The sequence below is a fragment of the Peromyscus californicus genome, unplaced genomic scaffold, assembly GCF_007827085.1.
Source record: "Peromyscus californicus insignis strain IS unplaced genomic scaffold, ASM782708v3 Scaffold_21__1_contigs__length_65335640, whole genome shotgun sequence".
NCBI lineage: Eukaryota > Metazoa > Chordata > Mammalia > Rodentia > Cricetidae > Peromyscus > Peromyscus californicus.
Genome location: NW_026294514.1, coordinates 35,462,436 through 35,486,437, shown reverse-complemented (window position 1 = coordinate 35,486,437; position 24,002 = coordinate 35,462,436). Strand labels below are relative to the sequence as shown.

The 24,002-nt window shown below is 42.9% G+C and overlaps 1 protein-coding gene and 1 long non-coding RNA gene across 15 annotated transcripts in view; both read right to left on the bottom strand.

The window, feature by feature from the left end:
* Positions 1-22,903, bottom strand: part of Agfg1 (ArfGAP with FG repeats 1) — a 54,824-nt gene extending 31,921 nt beyond the window's left edge. For 4 of the 14 annotated variants that reach the window (XM_052750055.1, XM_052750058.1, XM_052750059.1 and 1 more), the window contains exons 1-2: positions 22,659-22,903; positions 5,327-5,420 (exon numbers count right to left, since the gene is read on the bottom strand). In XM_052750055.1, coding sequence (XP_052606015.1) covers positions 5,327-5,420; positions 22,659-22,825 — 261 coding nt within the window. In that variant the 5' untranslated portion in view covers positions 22,826-22,903. Of the gene's footprint in view, positions 1-5,326; positions 5,421-6,208; positions 6,289-22,658 lie in introns of those variants that run through there. The other 10 variants (XM_052750060.1, XM_052750061.1, XM_052750066.1 and 7 more) reach the window with 4 other exon arrangements.
* Positions 6,297-22,333, bottom strand: LOC128117766 (uncharacterized). The gene is made up of 3 exons (XR_008220901.1): positions 22,187-22,333; positions 21,770-21,824; positions 6,297-20,236 (listed from the first exon to the last, which is right to left on the bottom strand). It is a non-coding gene; the product is annotated as an uncharacterized LOC128117766 (long non-coding RNA).
* Positions 22,904-24,002: the final 1,099 nt, after the last annotated feature.

The window sequence follows — 24,002 nt, the reverse complement described above, 5'->3', positions numbered from 1 at the left end:
CAAGGTTCATAAATTAGTGGTAATGAAATGAAAACTGCAGATTTCTTTTCCTAATCCTATTGTGGAGCATTTAGTTATTAGTTTTTTCTTTTTTCTTTTTTAACCATTTATTTATTTATTATGTATACAGTATTTTGTCTGCATGTATATCTGCAGGCCAGAAGAGGGTGCCAGATCTCATTACAGATGAGAGTTGAACTCAGGACCTCTGGAAGTGCAGCCAGAGTTCTTAACCGCTGAGCCATCTCTCCAGCCCTATTAGTTTTTTCAAATCGGGTTCTAGTTATAAAAACACAGATAAAGTGGGCAGCCATGGAGAAACATGCCTATAATCCCAGCACTCAAAGTGCTGAGACAAGAGAATCACGGTGGTTTTTGAGGCCAACCTGAGTTAAACAGGAACTGGAGTTAAGTCTGGGCTCTATAGTGAGACGGTCTCAGAACCATCAAATAAAGAAAGAAAGTGAGGGTGGGGATAAGAACCCACCCAATCATCCCTAGTGGTTATGTACTGCTTCTATTTATTAGATAAATCAGTTCATTACAATCAAGAATTTTTTACATACTCTAAACTTACCTTGCCAACCTCCCTAAAACATATTTCTTCAAAAATTCTGCTATATATAACAAGCGTGAACCTTGAGAACAAACAGCTAAACTAATTTGTCTAAGAAAGGACAAACATTATATGATCTCCTTCTATGAGGTTCCAAAAATAGAATGGTGGCTACCAGGAGTGGAGGAGGAAACCAGAAATGCTAAGGCTAGGCATCAAAGCAATCTGCTGAATAACACTGCGCCTGCCTAGGGTTAGCAACAATGCATTGCACAGGTAAAAATTTATCAGAATATGCCTCATGTAAGTGTACTTACCAAATTAAAGACATAATCTTCAAGCTTATTATTTGGGAACAAGTTTTGCTCAACACAGTAACATAAATACTCAATAACAGTTCCTTGATAAAGGAGGTGATTGAAAAATCACTTTCAAAAATAAAGAATGGAAGAGGCTGGACATAGCTTAGTTGGTAGAGTACCTAGCATACATGTTCTCAATCTAGCAGAAAGCTCAAGCACTAGCAAGCAATGAAGGATGCTGTTTATACGCATAGAGTGCACACCTGCAGAACATCAGCAATAAAGCTTTCCTCAGTCCTTTGCTTACATGCCCTACCATGTAAGAAGGATAATTTACTTCTAGAAAAAAAAAAATAACTATATAATTGTTACATTTTCTTTTCTACAGAATTACCTAGACCACCATTCACTGGTGGTCTACTACTAACTCTGAGAATCAAAAGTGAAATTCCTTTAATTAAAAAGCCAAGATTACGCCGGGCGGTGGTGGCGCACGCCTTTAATCCCAGCACTCGGGAGGCAGAGCCAGGCGGATCTCTGTGAGTTCGAGGCCAGCCTGGTCTCCAAAGTGAGTTCCAGGAAAGGCGCAAAGCTACACAGAGAAACCCTGTCTCGAAAAACCAAAAAAAAAAAAAAAAAAAAAAAAAAAAAAAAAAAAAAGCCAAGATTTACACACAGTGTCACAAAAGAAGACAGTGAAGGAAATGTTGGTGTTTCCGTGTGTGTGTGTGTGTGTGTGTGTGTGTGTGTGTGTTTGTGCGCGCGCGCCAGGCTTCTTAAATGTAGGCTCTAAGAATCTGAACAAAGGTCCTCATGCTTATACAACAAGCCCTTTACCAGCAGAGCCATCTTCCCAACCTATCCTCAGACAGAATTTTTAGTGACTTTTTGACAGAAAGGAAACATCACAAGACACTTTCAGATTACAGCAGGATGGATCTAGCATGTAACCCAAAAGGCCATGTGTTAACAGCTTAGTCCCAATGGTGGTACTATTGGAAGGTGCTGGAACCTCTAAGAGGAGACCTATGGGAGGTTTTCAAAGTCATTATGCAAGCCCTTAAAAACAACAGTGAGAGTCCAGCCCTCATCCGTCCTGCCTGGGTAATGAGCCGTGCAGTGTTGCTCTAAGGCTCTTGCTGCGATATGCTACCTCCCCACAGTCCAAGTGACCATAGGCTGAAACCGCCACAATTCTGAACCAAAACAAACCTTTTAAGGCTGGGCATCATTCAAAGACTGATACAGGGGGGTTACAGAAATTTCTAGGCCGGCCTGAGCTATAAAGAGATGCTGTTTCAAAAATAAAATACAAAGCTCGGTGGTGATAGCACACACCTTTAATCCCAGCACTCGGGAGGCAGAGGCAGGGGGACCTCTGTGAGTTCTAGGCCAGCATGGTCTACAGAGTTCCAGGACAGCCAAAGGTACACAAAGAAACTTTCTCAAAAACCAAAATAAATAAATAGGTACATAATTAAATAAATACAAAAACAAATTTAAAAGTCAAAGTAAATATTTACTCTTTACAGGTTACCTCAGGTAATTATTATAGTGACAAAAAGTTGACTAAGCTTCCGGGTAAGGTGTGTGGAAAAAGTGTGTGAAATAATTTGTTGGCCAAAAACACAGCAAATAAATACAGCATCTTGCTGTCATGTATATCCTTACCATCTGGCTGGCACTCCAAGCCCTATGACTTATAAGAGATATATTTCACTACATCTGCTCCCATTCTATGAGAGTCTAAACACACTTAATAGCTGAATAATTTATAAGCCTATCTATAGAAACTAAAGACATACTCTGTAAAACATCCAGCCTTGGTGCATATTTATAAATAACAGTATTAATCGCTTAGCAGCCAAATACAGAGGTACTTCATTTATGACTATAGCCATTAGTTTTATAGTTTTTCAAAATAGTGAACAATTCTTGACCAAGTTCTGAATGATGGGATAATCTCCCTAGATGGATACATGTGATAAGTCAATGCACTGAGGGTTACAATTGATGGTTTCATGTTTCCATGCCTTTTGCCTTGAATCTTGGTAATCTTTCCCACTGGTTCTGGGTAGGAACATGTAACACAGGATTAAATTATATGTGCATATGGTTGTATACATGCTTGCCATTATATAAATGCCTGAGTGACCATATACAGCACATGGCATGCAAGTAAGTTCTATTCGATACATTATTACAAGTTATCCATCACTCATCCATGGTGCTTTCCAGATTAAATTAACAATGTTTCCAATAGTAAAAACACTCAAACACATCCTCCAGCACACTGAAACTTTACCATGGTGAATCAGAGGGAAAAGAAAAGACCTAAGAACACTGCCAAAACCAATATACTTTCTGATCTCCTAATTCAGAATCACTCATCTCCAGACATAAATTCATTCATGTACAAGATGTATGACACTGATATTTTAATCCTAAATATATGGTTTAAGTATGGCACTGTTTTAAAAAGATTTTTTTGGAGGGAGGGGATAATCAGGCAAACAGACAAGACAGACATAGCATACAGGGCTCTTGGTGGTCAGAAGAAGGCATAAGATCCCCTCAAGATGGAGTTATAGGCAGTTGTGAACTGCCTGTCTTGGGTGCTGGGAACTGAACTCAAATCCCTATACTGAACAGTATGTGCTCTTAACTGGTGAGCCATGCCATCCAGCTTTGTAGCTTCCTATATTGTACTCAAATCATCTACTAACTCAAAATACTTTATTGCTGGCCAAAATGAAAAACTTTAAAGTGTGCTCTATTCTCTTAAATATGTATTTTAGAACATTTCACAATTGTGAATTCATTCTTCAACATTTTAGAAACAAAAATACATGTGCATCATAGTAGGCAAATAATTTCTTTTGGTTTTAGACAGGGGTCTCATGCAGCCCAGGCTGGCCCAGAATTTGCTATGTAGCCAATGATGACCTTGAGTTTCTGATCTCTCTCTGAGTGCTGGGTTTACATATGAACTACGCAATGCTTAGTTCGTTAGGTAAATTAAGTAATCATTCTAAAGCATTGGGAAGAGAATAATATTTGTACGCCTGACATCCTATTTTCTTCCTAGAAAACAGGAGTTTCCTGTGAAATAATGTTTTTATCAACCAAGCTGAGCTAACCCACTCAGCCTTGCCAAGATTAAAAAAGGCATAACAGTGCACACTTTTGATCCCAGCAGCAAAGGGAGGTGGATCTCTGTGAGTTCGAAGCCAGCCTGGTTTACATAGTGAGTTCCAGGACAGTCAGAGCTATATAGCGAGACCCTGTCTCAAAACCTCCCCTCAAAAACAAAACAAAGCAATTCCATGCTCTGTGGAGGCCCACAAAGGTTTCCTAGTGAGATCTGGGCTTGCTTTACCCAGCAGGGCTGCTTTAGTGGATTGTTTTACCATATATGTGGTTACAAGGTGATTGGAAGAGTCTACACTTGGCTGTGCTAGGGGGAGGCCTTTTGCCCCACCCCTTGGCATTCCCATAAAAGGCCCTTTAGAAGAGACAGAAGGGGCCGGTGGATAATGATCCAGGCCCTCCTGAGGCTATCCTGTGTTTCTATCTGTTTCTCTCCCCTCTATCCTTCTATCTAAATATTTCTCACTTCACCCTCTTCAAGAGTATCCTGGGGAAAAAGTGAAAGGGGGCCTCCCACAGACAAATGGGCAAAGCTCCCCATAATGCTCTATTAATTTTACCCATGTTTACAATAGATCACTACTTTTATTAGTAACAAAACTCAAATCTAAAAATAAATAAGCAAACAGCATGAGATTACTGAAAGCCCATTAGAGATCACGGTTCCCCTATGACACTATGCTACCCTTCAGAATTAGGGACCTCTCGCTGTTGGGCACCTGTAAGCACTAGACATCCATCACATACATCTAATTAAAATGTTAGTTTGAAAGGATGGATGGCCTTGAGAGCTCCTCTAGTAAGACCTGAACAAGTTTAGAGCAGTATGACAGAGCTAGCTCTTCTCTTCCTTCCTCCTCCCTCAGGATACTGACACCCACCAAAATTGCCTTCTACGGCTAAGTTTTTTTGTTTTTTTTTTTTTTTTTTTTGGTTTTTCCAGACAGGGTTTCTCTGTGTAGCTTTGCACCTTTCCTGGATCTCACTCTGTAGACCAGGCTGACCTCGAACTCACAGAGATCCACCTGTCTCTGCCTCCCAAGTGCTGGGATTAAAGGCGTGCGCCACCACCGCCCGGCTCTACGGCTAAGTTTTAAGTACCTAGGTTTTACTTCTAAGTAAAGTTTTAAGTACCTAGGTTTATTACGGGGAAACACTTAGGCATTAATTCCAAATGCATTATCAAATAAGAACTTTCTTAAATATCTAAATACAGAACACAAAAATAACATTTTGAGACAAGGAAACATCATTTTAAGCAACTAATTAAATCATATTAAAATGACTGCAACAAAGTTGAAAACTGCAAAATACTTACTTCATTTCCATGTTTTTGCAGGAATTCAATTTCCTGTTGTGTAAATGTTGTCATGGAGATAGATTTCACCCTGTGAGGTGGATTTAGTCCTCTCCTAAAAGATAAAATATTTTACAAAATTTAGTACTGTATATTTTTAAATTATTCAAAACATTTTAGTGTATTTAAACTTATAAGTATTTTCATTCCATAAACAGAATTATTTAACATTAAACTATTGCTTATCATACAGATACAGTAAATTTAGCTCCACAGTACTAGCATTCAAACTGCCACAATCTTCCTTTGATTTACATTTAGTTTTGATTTTTATTTAAAATGTATATCTATTGTGGGTGGGGACATGTGCATGCACTTGTTCAGCAGAGAGCAGCACATGTGGAAGTCAGAGGACAATCTGCAACAGTCAGTTCTCTCCTTCCACCATTTTGGTCCAGGTCCTAAGAATTGAACTCAGGTCACCAGGCTTGGCAGCAAGCATCTTTATGCATTGCTCTATGTAGCTGGCCCAGATAGATAAACTCTTTTTTAAAAGAGTGTTTACAAGGAAGATAGAAAAGTAAAAGCTTTTCTGGAATAAGGAGAGGCAAAGTAGCAAAGTAATAGGAAGTAGGCATTGAGAAGGGGATTTTTTTTTAGGTTAAAAACAAAATGTGGCTGGCCGGGCAGTAGTGTTGCACACCTTTAATCCCAGCACTTGGGAGGCAGAGCCAGGAGCATCTCTGTGAGTTCGAGGTCAGCCTGGTCTACAGAGCGAGATCCAGGACAGGTACCAAAACTATACAGAGAAACCCTATCTCAAAAAAAAAAAAAAAATGTGGCTGGTGAGCTAACTCAGCAGGTTAAGACACTGGTGACCAGAGCTCAACCCCTAGAACTCACATCATCCTGAGAACAGCTGACTCCCACTAGTCACACACATGACCTCTGTCCTCCACACAGGTGCTGTGGCACACCCACACCTGCACACATACACAAAATAAATATTAAAAATTTTAAAGAATAAAAAACAGTATCAGCAACAAATAACCAAGAATGAACTATATTATGCAAAGCAACTGGCCAGAAAAATGTAAGTTATTAATGTAAAAGAAAATACTTACAAAGCACCTACACAGGCACTTAGTATATTTACTATCTTCTTTTGATGCTAACAGTATGACAGACAAGATATTCTTTTGGTTTTGTTGTTCATTTGTAATAATGTGTGTGGATTGGGAGGTATGTAGATGCCAGTAAAGGTGCCAGGAGGCCAGAATAGGGTACAGGAATCCCTAGAACTGGAGTCCAGGCCAGCGTGAGGTGCTGGAAACCAAACTCAGGCCCTCTGCAAGAATAGTACAGTCACATAATTGCTGAGCCATTTCTCCAGGACGGGGAAGAGGTGAGAAGGGAGATGGGACACTTTTCAAATCCCAATTTCTTGAAATGAAAACTTATAAATGTGAAAGTTAAATTTTCAGCAAACCAGTTAAAAAAGCAGATTAAACATATCTGAACAAAGGCCTGGGTGTGGTGGCGCACACCTTTGATCCCAGCACTTAAGAGGCAGAGGCAGGTGGAGACCTGCCTGGTCTACACAGCAAGTTCCAGGACAGCCAGGACTACATAAGGAGAGCCCATCTTAAAAAAGAACAAAAAACAAAATAAACATACCTGAGCAGAAAATTAATGAACCAGAAGACAGAAAGGCAAAAAAGGATAAATAAACCAGAAGGTAAGACAAAGACAAAAAAGGAGGCTATGATTAGGAAGCCTCAGAGACATCGAAAACCAGTTCCACAGCTAGAGAGCTAAAGGAATGAAGAAGATACATCTGAAGAGACAATGGCTGAGGTTTTCAGATCCAATAAATGAGCTTAACAAAACTGTGAAAAATAAAATCTACAGTTAGAAACACTCTGTCAAAATTTCAAAGACTTTAAATGAAATTATAAGCACTTTTCATCGGGATGAGAACATTATCTTCACGTGGTAAAGGAAATAGCTGCTGTGATCCAGAAAAGCCATTACTGAAGAACAAGATAAAAATGGCAGTAGTTTCAGATTTAAAAAAGTTTTTACCCAGGAGACTTTTTAGTAAAGAAACTTACATCATACACACTTTAAAAAACAAAACTACAGGCTGTGTGGTGGTGGTGCACCCTTTTAATCCCAGCACTCGGGAGCCAGAGACAGGCAAATCTCTGTGAGTTCAAGGCCAACCTGGTCTACAAAGCGAATTCCACAGCAGCCAGGGCTACACAGAAAAACCATGTCTGGAAAAACCAAAAAAAGAAAAAAGCTACACAAAATTTTTGAGATGCAAAGGAATAAACACAGACAGACCCCAGCAAACAGGCAAATTTAAACATACAATGTCAATCTGTAAGAGTAAAGGGGGACACATTTAAAGGTTTTAGCAATAATAATACCTGAGAAAGCATTTCATATTTCCAACTATATATTATCAAATTAAAAATACTGATTAATCACAGAATGTTAGTATGAATAACAGTTTCAACAGTGACTAGTAAGTATGGAATTTGCAGCTTCCAAAACCAGTGTAAGAGAACACCAGGACAAGCCTGTTAAAGATAACACACACACACACACACACACACACACACACACACACACACACACACACACACACACTACATGACCTTGTAGTAAAGGTCACAAGTGAGATATAAATCTACATTTGCACTCAAACTTGCCTACTTCTGTTTACACCTTCTCTAGTCATACACAACAGAAATTAGAAACAATCTAATTGCCTCTCACACAAGGAATGGCTTTTAAAAAAAGTCATGTAACAGGGTGAAATAAAGAGTGAAAAGGACAAGCTACTGCAGGCAAGTCTGACTTAACCTTACAGGTATGGTGAGTAAAAGTGAGCAACCGGAAAGCTGTTCTCAGAACCAAAGTCAGATCCTAGTCAGGGAGAGAGAAAAAGCCTAAGAGTTTTACAGGCTGATGGAACACCTCCATGTTCTGATTGTAGTGGTAGTTACAAGGAAACACACACACACACAGAGTGTTGGGGGGGAGGGGGTGTCTTAGAACTCTATGAAGAAATTTACACTGTTGTGAGCTTGTTTTCCCTGAGACAGGGTCACACAGTGCCCAACTCCACCTACAACTCGGTCTGTAGCATGCTGTCCTTAAGCTCCTGATCCTCCTTCTGCCTCCATTTCCTAAGTGCTGGGATGACAGGTGTGCAGCACCATGTCCAGCTAGCAGATTGTGTCTCTACCTACCAAATGTAATCTCTTAAAAACAAAAACAGAATCCTGGTCAGGGCAGTGGTGAACATCTTTGATTCCAGCACTTGGGAGGCAGAGGCAGGAGGATCTCTGTGAGTTCAAGGCCAGCCAGGTCTGTTACACAGTAAAATCCCGTCTTGAAAAACAAACAACAAACAACAAAAACAAAGAAATAAAGGAGAAAAAAAGAAAAAGAAAAAAAAAGCCAGAATCCTTAACGGGTCAAAACTGACATATTCTTAGCATGTACTACTCCTGGAAGCTGATGCCACTTCTCCTCATGCTAGTCTACTTATCACATGAATACAGTGCTTACAAAATAGCTCATTATAATGATATGAGTCACACTATCTGATGAAAGCATTGGGGGGAAAAAAAGTCACATCATTTTCTTCAAAGCCAATACTAAAGCAATGCCCACCCTGAACTCTAAAAATACGTATTTTCAGTCTCCAAATTTGGGCCAACAATTTTTGACTCATTTAGTAAGTGCAACATTGATGTTTTGAAAGCACGTATGCCAGTGAATTGGCTTTAATTTCCAAAGTAACCTGCCAGTGGAGCCCAATATGTTTCTGCAGTATAATTAAGTCATATACAGATCCCCAGGAGTTTTGTTTTAATGACCACCACCCAGGTATGACTGTAACCAGATGGTATGACTCACTGAGTATGTATGTCTGCCAGTATGCTCTTAACTATGCCTCAATCTTTCAAATAGTCATTTGTTCAATTCAAGTACCAATCTGTGCTAGATGAGTAAGAAAGCTCCTCTGGTTGATTTATTAATAGTTTTTTTTCCCTACTGAGGGAGAAGCTGTTTAAAATATTTTAGCAGGCTACGGAAATGTATGTGGTTGTTAATACTACTGTCAGAAAGTAATAAAGTTAATTTGACATTAGGTATATCCTAATCCTAGTTATTTACTTAAAATAAATCACATATATCACATTATAAAAATTACACATTTAGCCGGGCAGTGGTAGCACATGCCTTTAATCCCAGGACTTGGGAGGCAGAGGCAGGCGAGTTCGGGGCTGGCCTGGTCTACAAAATGAGTTCCAGGACACCTAGGACTGTTACACAGAGAAACCCTGCCCCCCCCAAAAAAAAACAAAAACAAAAACACATTTAAAATCTGAAACAGATATAAGATGCCTTTAGTAGGTTAAGATTCTACAAACTGTAGGTTCCAAGACACCTATGTACTTAGACTGTTCACCCATCCAGAGTGCAAAATCAGCCTCCTTCTGTGTGTGTGTGTGTGTGTGTGTGTGTGTGTGTGTAAATGTAAGGCACAATAGTTATTTTGTTTGTTTGTTTTTTCGTAGAAAGCCACAATCACAAGATCCTTATAATACTCAGGGCAACATCTAAAAAACAATACTCAAGTAATGAACTGATACACAGCAGTAACAGTGATGAACAAAACGAACAGCAGTGTATTCATTAGATCTTCAATACCCCACTGGAAGGACAGCACAGAGTAAAAAGATCAGTCCACAAGAAACAAGGGAATGAGAAACACTGAAGAGCCCCTACAAACTCTGTTCTTTAATAGCAAACTTTGGAAGAAGAAAAAACTAAACATGCCAAGCCAGGGCCTATAGTTACAGCCTCTCAGGAGGCTAAGGCAGGAAAGTCACCTGAGGCCAGGTGTTCAAGACCAGCTTGGACAATACAGTGAGTCCTTGTATGAAAAACAAAGCAAGCAAGCATAAACATGCCAGCAGCAGCTGACTGTAGTTAGCCATAAGAGAGCTCCTGCAGAATGGGAGGAGCCAAATGGGTGACACTGATTCCCACCACAGGACCCCCCACACACAGCAAGATAAACTGAGAATGGACGCAGCTAGAGTCACAACCCAGCACCGTCCCTCAAGAGCCACCAGCCTACCCCCTCAATAGGCCCTGAGCAAAGTCTGAAGGAAAGTTTTCGCTAGACAAATTCTATGAAAGACTGTGGACACAAGCATACTGGGGATTTGTTGGCCTCCATGCTAAAAACTGACTATCGGACATACCTAATACTGAACGGCAGATTTCATGTCCACAACCTGACTCCAGAATAGTGGAAGCCAGGCTTTTTCATTTCAAAAGGAGGACAGCACACACCTCTGAAGTTCATTAAAATAAATAAATAAATAAATAAATAAATAAATAAATAAATAAATAAATAAAAAATTGAAAAAAATAAAAAAGAATTCCCAAATCAAGTATTAAAAGAATTTTAATTAAAAACCTTTTCAACTTAATAGAGAAACACTGCTGGAGCCATGGCCCAAAGCAAGTTTAGCAGTGAACACTTCAAGTCCATTGGTTAAGATACGGCTTCTAGGGGGTGGGAGGAGGGAGGGCAGGGGAATCTGTGGCTGACATGTAAAATTAAATTAATTATAAAATAAAAATATTTTTTAAAAAAAGATATGGCTGCTAGTAACCGCAATGCAAAACATGGGAAAGAGACAGAATGAAAGATGAACAGTTGAAGAGGAAAAGCCTCCAGAGCATGTACACTGGGTCAACACTGGTGAAAGGGAGGGCCAGGGACTTCCTTGGAAGGGGCAGGATCTACTATTGACAGTATTCGGAAGCCAAAGAAAACAAGATTGTGGAAGTTAACCAACCATTTCTTAATTCTCAAAAAAAAAAAAAAGGAAAGTAAAGAAAAGGGTAAAGGAAAGTAACACAGAAACATTTTTATAGGATACTGAAACTGATGCAGCTGTTAGGTCTCAAACCTAGGACAACAGAGGAACCTATTTAACATATCAAAGCAGACCTGGCCACCAAGTTCTCCCAGCATCCCTCAGTCCCTACCTGTTACAGGGTATAGCTGGTATACCTCACCCCCTATCCTAAAGTTCTCCAGCCCAAGGGCTGGACTGCCCTCCCTATATAATCCAGCCATTTTGGCTATCAGGCCCTTTGTGTCCATCCTCCTGACCTCTTGGTCTCCTAGCTTTCCCCTTTGCCCTCCTCCCCTTTTCCTCACATGGCCAGGCTCAGGGTCATGTCCACTCTGGACTCTCCCTGATGTCTCTGCCTCTGCTGTGCCCTCCCCCATATCTACAATAAACAATCTCCTCCACCATACCTAGGAGCAGTCGTGTCCTTCCTTTTCTATTTCCCTTTTTCATTCAATGGCAATGCTGCTGACAAATCAAGAAGCTTCAGCGAAAGTCTCCACAGACAGGAGTGGATGAAATGGAAGCATTCAGAGGGGTGGTGGGTGCCAGCAGGAGGCAGAGACGAATACCCTCAAACTGTAACAAGACTAACTAGGCACTCTTGTCCAGAAGATCAGCTCACTAACTGCTGGCACTGTTTTCTGACACGTGTGTGTGTGTGTGTGTGTGTGTGTGTGTGTGTGTGTGTGTGTCTGCGCTCGTGTCTAATCTGGGTTGTAAAATAGTAACTACAGTGAACTACACTCTACCTATCAAGTGTGGCATGTGGGATCTGGAAGTACTGACAGCTGTTGAGATTTATTTTTCTTTGTTTTTGTTTTGCATCAAAAGCACCAGTTAAGAGAGTAAATGAAATGAAAGCTTTCTGGAGTTGCTCCCTTTGACAAAATCAAATATTTGATACCATAGTGTATTCCCCCTTGTATTGAAGAACAGCATTTTCTAAATGTTGGGGAACCCCCTAGTCATTACTCAATCAGAACTTATTTTTGTTTGTTTGTTTTTTGTTTTTTTTCGAGACAGGGTTTCTTTGTGTGGCTTTGGAGCCTGTACTGGATCTCACTTTGTAGACCAGGCTGGACTTGAACTCACAGAGATCCGCCTGGCTCTGCCTCCCGAGTGCTGGGATTAAAGGCACCACCGCCCGGGCAGAACTTATTTTTAACTGGTATGCAGAAGGACCACTCTGGTAGTTTTTGTTTGTCTAGATACTTATGTAAGTAAATATTTTAAAAGTATTCACCAGCCTAACAGTGGCACATGCCTTTAACCCCAGTCCCAGGGAAGGAAAAGCAGATGAGTCTCTGTGAGCTGGAGACCAGCATGGTGCATCTACACAGCAGGTTCCAAAACAGCTGGAGAGATGGCTCAGCAATTAAGTCTCAAGGGTTAAGAAAACATACTGTTTTTGTTGAGGACCAAGTTCAATTCCCAGCACCCTTATCAAGTGGCTTACAACTGCCTGTAACTCCAGCTCCAAGGGGATCTGATGTCTCTGGCCTCCAACAGCACCCCCACTCCCATGTACGTACAGACACACACACACACACACCCTACCTTTGTCCAATTAAAATTTAAAATAATCTTTAAAGAAATGATACTTCACCAAAACAAAAACCATGGTTCATAGTCCACATCTATGAGAATGCATCATTCTGAGAAACCTAAGAAACTTTCATAAGAAAGGCCCATTAAGGGAGATTCCTCTGGCCCAGAGAATGAAATCACTTGCATCTGTGGAGACCTAACATTCCAGTAGAGCCTGGGCCAGGGGACCACCCTAGCAGGCTCACCTTAAGCCATGCTGCAGAGCTAGGTGGAAGCTGTACTTTTCCTCCCTAGAATCCCATCCCTACTGCAGCAGCTTCCAAAGTCCACCCACTTTCCTGAATCACTGAGGAACAGCCTGACTTCTCCCTTCTTTCTCCTTTGTAAGCATGCTTCCCCTAGCACAGGTTTTCCCCAGGACTCTGGGCTTTCTCACTTCTCTAAATCCCGCTCCCTACTATGTGCCCGCTTGTCTCTCTCCCACATGTCTGACCCCATGTCAGTTAAATGGCATGGTCTTCTTCTCTCCTCCTTCACAGCTTGCCTTCCCAAGGAGTTTTCCTTTTAAACTCTAATAAAGTTTTCTTGGAGCTCCCATGAGTCCATTCTTAAATTATTTTATGAGATTTAAGAGTGTCAAAATGGAAACCCGATTTCCTCTGTATCAAAATCATTTATGATAAGCTTAACTTTTTCTCTAAAGCCATAACATTTGATATTAAATATATGATTCTTACAGTTTGGGTGAAACAGTTTAAAAGCAGCCACACCAGAATTCATTTTTCTATCATCACATAAATACAGTAATTTATTTGCAAAGTGTTATCATTACTAACTTGCCACCAGACAAGAAAGCAAGACAAATCCTCATTCAGGCTGTTGTATTTAGCTAAGCGAGATTTAAATGGACTTGTAAGTGAAACATTCCTTTATACAAAGTTGAAATTTGTGTATTAAAAGGCTATGATTCAAGAAATATCTAAGACTGCTTATATAAATGCAATCACGTGGGGTTGGAGGTGTTAGCAAGTTAGAGCCTGCAGACATAAACGGCTAAACATTTTACAATATAAATATAAGTAACTGATCTGAAAAATAAACAAATAAATAACTGATCCGCTTGCTTTTTCTTTATCAACTCATTCATTACATGTAGACTTCATCTTTCAGTGTCTGGGTTAATAGTTCAGAACAGTAACTTTATAATACTAGAATGTTATGTGATAGTGTAGTTAACTTTACTGTAAATAATGGTGAATGGCTGCTGATGAGTAGTTTCCTATTTTTATATATTTATTGATCATGTGGCAGTGGAAGACAACGAACTCTCAGTTCTCTCTCACCATGTGGGACCTCGGGTAGGCTGTCAGTCCTCAGGACAAGTGCCATCACCACGGAGCCACCTTGCCATCTCCTTAGTTTTACATTTGAAAAGGAAAGAAGAAAAGGCCTAACACAAGCGAACACAAGACCTATACCAAAATAGTCAACATTTCAAACACAGTTCAGAACAGCAGAGATTAAAAACAAAAATGCCCAGCCAGTGGTGGGCCGTATGCCTTTAATCACAGCACTCAGGAGGCAGAGGCAGGTGAATCTTTGCGAGTTCAAGGCCAGTCTACTCTATAAAGTGAGTTCCAGAACATTCAGAGCTGTTACACAGAGAAACCCTGTCTCAGAAAAACAAAAAAGGGTTAACTAACTAACTAACTAACTAACTAAACTCTCAAAAAGGGAAGAAAACATGGCACAGAGAATCATAGTAAGAATGGCATCGGGCCAGGGCGGTGGTGGCGCACACCTTTAATCCCAGCACTCAGGAGGCAGAGCCAGGCGGATCTCTGTGAGTTCGAGGCCAGCCTGGGCTACCAAGTGAGTTCCAGGAAAGGCGCAAAGCTACACAGAGATGGCTCAGAGGTTAAGGGCACTGGCTGTTCTTCCAGAGGTCCTGAGTTCAATTTCCAGCAACCACATGGTGGATCACAACCATCTAGAATGAGATCTGGTGCACTCTTCTGGCATGAAGGAAGAATACTGTATAATATATAATATATAATACTGTATAATAAATAAATAAATCATAAAAAAAGAACAGCATCACCTGCAACCCTGAAGCTGAAGAGCAGAAGACATTTTCAGCCAGTTTGCGAAAGTGACTCCCCATTTATCCTTAATCAAGAAAATACTAGAGTGGAGGGGCAGCTAAGAGCCCAGAGCTATAAGGAACTCAGAATGAAGTCAGAAGCAGCATCCCTAGAAAGTAGCTGTACAGAGGCCTAGAAAGTATCACTGCCAAAGCAGATTACAACCACTACCCAGAAATGACTTATCAAAAACCAGTAATGCAATTGACATGGGCTGGGGAAAGATGGTTCAGTGAGTAAAAGCACTTGCTGCACAAGCCCCCAGTTCAATTCTCCAGAAGTCACTTCAAAAGCTGGGTGTAGTAACTCAGGCCTGTAACCCCAGCTGGGGCTGGGGGATGGAGGTGATAAGTGGGTGCCTGGAGCTTGGTGAATGCTAACCTAGCTCTAGGTTCAGTCAGTCTCAAAGAATTAAAGTGGAGAGTGGATAGAGCAGGCATCCCAATGGCCTATGGCCTCCAGACAGGCACATTCACATAATAAACACACTCACACACCCACTCAGTTATAAACTAATATGTCTTGTACCTCAGCCACAGATAATATCTAAAAGCTGAGTAATTTTATCCATACACTAAAGCAAAACATTTCAAATGAATAAAACTAGACAATTAAAAATGTAAGTGAGGATAGTGAGGAAAGCCAAATCCTATCTTCCTCCTACAGTAAAAAAGTTGGAAAGAGCCAAACCTGGGGAAAAAGAGAATAGGAATATTGTGTTAGCTAAAAACAATAAATATGGAAGGAGCCAAAAGGGCTTCAAATCTTTTTTATGGTCATCAGAAATTGGAGTTAGTGTGGAAGAGACGGCTCAGTGGTCAAAAGCTCTTGCTGCTCTTGCAGAGGACTACTGTTCACAGCCTTTACTTTTTAAAATTCTATGTGGTGCTCTTTAAATAAGTAAATTCTGTAACATTAAAATAAACTCAAATTACTCTTCAAATTTCAACTTAATTAGCACATACTTACAGGGTTTTTTTCCATCTGGTGGAAAAAATATTACTATAAAACTTAAATAAGTTTCAAGAATTTCAAGATCCTTACTGTACACCAGCAACCTTTAAGAAAACACTATTGAACATGTGCTGTGGGATGTTCTGTATGGCAAATGTGTTGCTCTGATTGGTCAATAAATAAATCACTGATTGGCCAGTGGCTAGGCAGGAAGTGTAGACGGGACAGGGAGGAGAATAAAGCTGGGAAGTGGAAGGCTAAGTTAGAGAGACACTGCCAGCCGCCACAATGACAAACAGCATGTGAAGATGCCGGTAAGCCACGAGCCATGTGGCAAGGTATAGATTAATGGAAATGGATTAATTTAAGCTGTAAGAAAAGTTAGCAAGAAGCCTGCCACGGCCATACAGTTTGTAAGCAATGTAAGTCTCTGTGTTTACTTGGTTGGGTCTGAGCGGCTGTGGGACTGGCAGGTGAGAGAGATTTGTCCTGACTGTGGGCCAGGCAGGAAAACTCTAGCTACAAACATGTGTTCAAAAGTAGAACCTACAAGATTAAAAGCTTGAAAGAAAAATGGGTTCACATGTTCCTATATTACTAGCCCCACTAATTTTCATTCTAATTCCACAAAAGGCCTTCAAAATTCAACAAAAAGCGGAGAAAAGACAAGAAGCTCTAGACAAGACAATTCTAAGAAAGCTTCCTTTCCTTTTCTTGCACAGGTGGTACCTACTTCCCCTAGAAACAGAGTAACACGGAAGAAATCCGTAACTCTTTTACTACAACAGGCTACATTATCTCTACAGGAACAGTTTGTACAGTGTTCCCACCCTCCCCAAGACTTTTCTTCTTTAAGATAACAGCATTCCTGCGAAAACTCATCTCACACTCTCTTGTAAGTCTGTACTACCTTCATCACATTCCTTAGTACACATTCCAGTTTGTTAAGGCACCTCTGAAAATAAGCAACCATAACAGAAGGGTATAATTACCACCGTCTCTTTAGAAAAGATTTATGGTATTAATCAAAAGGATTAATACTTTACTGAGAAGTCTTAAACAAATTACCTTCAAACTTTTTTTGCTTGTTTGTTTTTCGAGACAGAATTTCTGTGTAGCCCTGGCTGTCCTCAAACTCACAGAGATTGGCCTGCCTCTGACTCCTGAGTGCTGAGATTAAAGGTATAGACTACCGTCTCCCAGCAATACACATCACACCCTGTGTTTTACACAATTCGAACAAGTTTACTGTCCCCGCTATAAAGTAATCTTTTTTCTTTTCATCATGGAAAGTCAGGTGTCTCTGGAGCAACAGTTCTCTGTACAAAGGCAGTGAAAGGAAGTCATAAAGACTATGCAACTGATGAAGTTCTCAAAAGTTATAAATGACTCATCTTTTTATACACACAGTGGAGAGTAGGGGTAGTTGTCTGTGCTTCACCCCTGCAGTACTGCCCCTAGTAGGCAGCAGGTAACTGCTAGGTAACTGCCCCTACCCAGGACTTGGCCGAGACGGGGACTCCTTAAGATCTGAGATGCGAATGTGCTCGCTCTCTTGCCTACCTCATGATCCTGGATGCTGGATCGAAGACCAAGTCAGAGTTCTCCAGAGAACCACTTTGGACTGCACCTCACCTCTCCTGGATCCCTTAACCAATCCCTTTGCTTGCTGTAAGTTTACCCAAAACAAACCTCTTTGGACTAGCAGATAAATTAAGTGGAACTGCCTCATTAATTTTCACTATAGTAGAGAAATTCTCATTGTGCTCCCTAGACTTTCATTACTTTGACCATTTGAAATGGAAAAATACACAATGGGAAGAAACTGGGGGTAAAGATATCCAATCCCAAAGTTGTCCTTAGGAGTTTCTCACAAATGTATCATGTATACCTCATTAAAAAAAGATCGGCTGGAGAGATGTCTCAGAGGTTAAGAGCACTGACTGCTCTTCCAGAGGTCCTGAGTTCAATTCCCAGCAACCACATGGTGGCTCACAACCATCCGTAATGAGATCTGGTGCCCTCTTCTGGCCTGCAGACATATATGCAAGCAGAACACTGTATACATAACAAATAAATCTTTAAATAAATAAATAAGATCAAAAAGATCAGTCTAGATTTGTTTGTCCCTTATCCCACCTGCTGAAAACCCATGTTTTGACTTCCATGCAGTGTCTAACTCAATGGGCATCTATCTGATGGTGAGACATCCTTCCAGCTAAATTCTACACTGGTTAAGAGCTGTCTGGAGCCAGGCATGATGGCACAAACTTGTAATTCCAGAAGCTAAGGAAGAAGTATGGCAAGTTCAAAGCCATCCTGGCTATATGGTGAACCACAGTCTCAGAAAAAAGAAAAAAAAAGGCAAACTGTTTCTCAAATGTGACTGTTTTATTTTGCCTAAGCCTTCACTAAACAATCTATATGTTTTTTGTTTTTTCAAAATAATCTCATATTACTTACGAATTCCACTCTTGGCAGTCTGCACAAAACAAATAATTCCATCCCAAACTAGTCCTTAGGTCCTACACAGTGACTCACCAATAATTCCAGCACCCAGGAGATTGAGGCAAGAGGACTACTTCTAGCTTACAGCCAGTGTGGACTACAAAATAACAAGAACAAGAGGCAGGATGTGGTAGCACATGCCGGTGACCCAGCACGTGGGAAGGAGTGGTAGCAGGATCAAAAGAGTTCAAAGCAGGAGTTCAAAGTCATCCTTAACCCCACAGTGAGTTTGAGGCCAACCTGGATGTCATGAAACCCTGTCTCCAACAACAAAAAGTAATCCCACATCCTAGCCTCAGTCCTGGAGAGTAAACACAGAGCCATGCTCAGTTAGAATCCCAGTCCCATGAAGTCAAGTTTTTACTGCTGTTTACAGTTTATGATTTGTACCTGTTCATAACTTAAGTATTCTATAAAGAGAAAGTGAGAAGCAAACCAGTAAGTCAGTTCATGCCTAGTGTGTCTCCCTAACTGAACTGCATCTAAATTGCAAGTTTCAGAATTTGCATTGAGTCATTCTGAATGAGCACCATCTGAGCATACAAGACAGAAATCTGGAGAGAAACAAAAAACAGGAGAGATTAGCTGAGTCCAGTAGTATCAGCAATAAATGGTGGCTTTGTTTAAACAAAGATATTGTTAAGGAAATGATAAAAGACAGGTTATAAGTCGGGAGGTGTTGGCGCACGCCTTTGATGCCAGCACTTGGGAAGCAGAGGCAGGCAGATCTCTGTGAATTTGAGGCCAGCCTGATCTATAAAGAAAGTTATAGGACAGTCATGGCTACACAGAGAAACCCTGTCTCAAAAAGTTTTTAAAAGGGTAGGTTATTATATTTATTATCCTAGAATGCAGAACTCATGGCAGACACCAGTTACCTATACAGTGACACTGCGCTAGAGAAATCCAACAACAGCCAACATGCCTTATCTCATACTTGCACCTCCACTGCTTAGCCCTCGTCGCAAGTACAGTATGTGTTCAGTAAGTTAGTACAGTACATGTACTATTCCCCTTTAACAGCCACGAGCACACACAAAAAGTCTGCCATCACAAATTTAAAATCAGAAGCCAAGGGATGGATCCAAGCCAACATGCACATTATACCATATCATCTACCTAAGAAATACATAATTATTATTCCGTTCTTCCTAATTGTTTTCCAGCATTATGGCTTTTCAAAGATAAACATCCTCAGGAGCTAGTTTCTCCAAATGCTACAGCTGCAGCATCACAATTTCTTTGCAAGAATCTGAGGCTGGAGCATGCACAGGGCACTAGCTCAAGGTAGCTAGTGACTGGCGGACCCACCTGGACTCCTTTGCAGTTTGTGGTTCCAGGAGCTGAGGGCAACCATCTTTTCAGATGAGGGCATAAAATATCATTTAAACCCAATCAGCAAATTGCCTTCATATTTTTGAGTCAGTTTTCAGGTTACAGCCCAAAACTTGGATCTGACAGACTCTGATGAAGGCGCTTCTTATATCAGTGTCTAACTTTCTGTTTCCGATCCCTTTTGTTAGCAACACCAACTGGGCATCTATTGTGTACCAGACATTGTATGAGGTTCTATCTCTTTAGTACGGAAAACCAATTTGCAATAGAAACTTTTATTCTCACTATTTCATATACGAGAAACTGCTGAGTAGATATTTTCAGTATTAATTACAGGGCTTTTAGAGGCAAAATGAAAAGCAGTGTCACTTAGCTCGTTAAGTACTCCTCTCTTCCACTACAGGAAAGCTGCTGCTACCTGGAACTTGTCTTTGAAGATCTTCCCTCAGACATCAACTCTTCTGTGAAGTCTCCAAACCAACCTTCATATATTCCAAAGACAACACACTCATGTGAAAAAAAAAATCCCTTAAAATAAAAATTATACTGGGAGCCCAGAGACAGCTCAGTGGCACTTGCCACCAAGCCTAATGACCTAGTTCAAACTCCAGGATCCACAGGATAAAAAGAGAGAGCTGACTCCCTCAAGCCGTCCCTGGATAGCACCTAAGCCACACAAGTGTTATGGTGCACACAAATACATGTATGCACATGTGCACAAAAAAATAAATGTCTGCATGTGTGTGTGCAAACAATATAAACAAGTATAACTTAAAAAATTATACCAATAAGCCTGGCGATGGTGACAAATGCCTTTAATCCCAGCACTTAGGAGGCAGAGGCAGGTGGATCTCTGTGAGTTCAAAGCCAGCCTGGTCTACAGAGCGAGATCCAGGACAGACACCAAAACTACACAGAGAAATCCTGTCTCAAAATAATCAATCAATAAATAAATTATACAAATGTAAACATGTATGTATCCCAACCCAAAGAAAGGCTCAAATGAATCAAAGGACCTCGTGTTTGGAAGACGCAGGACATACTTCTTAAACATATATTAAAAGTAAAGTACAATTTAAATAAATTGGACTATTAGTTTAAGTTTGGAACTGAAGTTGCATAGCATAAGTGACTTTAATGTTCTAATTCTATTTCATTTATAAGTGAAAACCATGAACCACACATACTATCTCGACTACTTGCTATGCAGCTGTGGCAAACTCGGAGTGTTTCCCTAACCACAAACCTGAAAGTAACCTTTGGGGCTCTCTTACCATCCTACACGCAAGTTCAGCACAGCATCCAGTCACTTTTCTTAATGCTTTCCCATTTTCTCCATTAGAACGTAAATGCCAAGAGAATAAGGCCATCGCACCATCTATCACTATACCCTAAAGCTTCATACAAAACCTAGTAAGTACCACCCAAAATAATGTAATGCTCATGGAGAACCAAGGACGCCTCCTTGCCCAAATTTAAAACTGGGGAAATAAGAGCCAATACCGGACTATTAGCCATGTCCAACATTTTCCAACTTTTTAGAAATTCGTTTTCCCACGTGTGATGTACTTTGTTATTAATCTCATAGTAAAAAATGTGGGGCACACGCCTTTAATTCCAGCACTCGAGAAGCAGAGCCAGGCGGATCTCTGTGAGTTCGAGGCCAGCCTGGTCTACAGAGTGAGATCCAGGACAGGCACCAAAACAACACAGAGAAACCCTGTCTCAAAACAAACAACACACACACACACAAAAAAAAAAACAAAACAAAAATGTGGGGAGGGCCGGCAAAAAGGCTCAGCCGGTAAAAGTGAACCCAAATATACAAACTCATGGCCCACACAGACACACACACACACAGACACACACACACACACACACACACACACACACACACACACACACACGGTAATATTTTTTATAGGCCCGAGGAATATTAACTACAAGCTCATTAATAGCTTATATTGAATTCAAGATGCTAGCATATAAGAGCATCTAATCAGTTCCACAATTACCTGCAGTCTTTCCAAATGAAATTTCACAGGAACGAAAATTCCCATCAATACACAGCTTAAACAGAGAAGCCCAGACATAAGCCATCTGAGTAATTTCAGGCGGCCATCTCCATCTTCTTCTTTCTCAATATTGTCTTCCCTGTCCCCATTTCTCCACACAGCCAGGACACTTGGGTACTGATCCAGAAATCTCATCGAACTCCTGATACCCCATTTCCAGTAAAACTTTCCCCAACTCACAACACTTGGGAGCCATGCAGCCACAACCCTCGTGCTTTGGCTGCCTCCCCCCTTCACGCAATCCATCCTCTAGGGAGAACTTTTCTCCTGGGATTCACGTCTCAACCATCAAGGCGTTTTAACGCGGATCCCCGCGCTCCCCCGCCCCCCCCCCACCCCGCCCCACGTCCCAGTTACCTAGGTGCTGTGGGCCGCAGAAAGATTCCCCAAAGTCTGGGCGTCCCGGCTCTCTTCCCCTCCCACCGGCTCCGCGGCGTCGGGCAGATGCCGGGTTCCAAACCGCGGAGCTGCGGGGCGCACAAAAGGCCCCCCCCCCCCCGGTACGGCCCCTCTTGGGGCTGCTCCCGGCCTGCGTCCCCCCCCCCCCCAACCCCACCCGGAGGCCGGGCCACGCCCGCTGTGCGGCGGGAAGACGACGGGATGCTCCGCCGGGCCGGCCGCTCGCTGACCCCGACCCCACCCACGCCCCACCCACGCCGGCCACCCCAAGGCTGGACCCTCGCCCGGCCAAAGCCAAAGAGCAGCATCCTGGACCCCGAGTCCTAGGGGACGACTGGCCGTATCCCAACGGGGGGCCCCGCCGTCCCGGCCCGGTACCCTGGGTCGTCCTCCCCGTCCCGTCCCCCCCCCCCCCCCGACCCGCACTCACAGGCTGCCGGAGCAGGAGGTGCACACGAACGAGCCGACCGTCATGTTCACGTAGGTGGGGCCGCGCTGGTCGCAGTCGAAGCACTTGCGGTTGTGCGGCAGCCCCGTCATGTCCCGCAGCATCTTCAGGTGCTTCTCCTCCTGCTTCCGCTTCGCGCTGGCCGCCATGGCCGCGGCTCCGACCGAGGAGGCCGGCAGGGCCGGGAGCCGGCGGCGCTGCCGGAGGGGCGGGGGGGGGGGGGGGCCCGCGCTCCCTCCCACGGGCCGCCCTGGCCGCGGCCGCCGCCGCCTCCGCCCTCCCCTCCCTTCCTCCCTCCGCCCGCCCGCGCGGGCTCCGGCGGCTCCGGCGGCTCCGGCGGCTCCGGCGGCTCCGGCTCCGGCTCCGGCCTCGGCCTCGGCCTGCGGCTCGGTCCCGCTTCGGCTGGACGAAGCGCGGACGGACGCTGCGCAGCGCGCGCCCCGACCGGTCACACCAACCGGCCGGCCGGGACAACCGCCGCCGCCGCCGCCGCCGCCGCCACCTTCCCGACTTCTCCTAAGGGGAAAAAGACGAGGCGGGGGGTGGGAGGGTGGGGGGGTGGGGAGGGGGGGGGAGCGGCAAGAGGGAGGCCCGCCTCGGGCGGCCAGCGGCCAAGTGCGAGCCGGCGCCCTCTGCTGGCCGGGAGGAGTCACTGCGGGCCACGCTGCGGCAGGGGGGTCGAAGCTGGGCGGGGTAGGAGGGAAGGCACAAGAGTGACAATAAATAAACAGACCTTATCCTCCCTGGGTGCCTGTACGTGCTCAGCGCTTCGCCGAGGCTATCATCCTCCCCGGCAGACACGTTTTCCCGAGAGCTTCTCGCTGCTTTAGGGGTAACACCCCCAATTCCTCACTAGCCTGGTCGACTTCTTGCGCTTCATTCGCTCAGCCACTCTCGACTTAGGTTTGTTCCCTCCAGCACAGCTTACTTCTTTTTCCTTCCTGCCCTTGCTGTTCTCTGTGCTGCCAGCAAGGTTTATCAACTTCACCGCTCCTGGCATTTTGGAAGAGTTTAGTTTTGGCGTCGGGGCTGTCCTAGCTAGGTAGGTGGTAAGGCATGGTTTGACGGGAAGCATGCCTGGCCTCTAGCCACTAAATGCCATGACTACGTGGCCCCTCTCTTTCCAAAGTACGGCAACCAAAAATCCTTACACATTACCAGATGTCCAGGGAGGTTGAGAGGAGTGGGGACGGCTCCCGCTTGGGCAAGGTCAGATACGTTGGTCACATGAGGTCCCTAAGGTTGCAGCTCAGCCCTCTGAGAGCTGCTCTCTTTCAAACTAGTATGTTGTATTTCATAGCGGCAGTCATTCGAAGTACTGCTCCC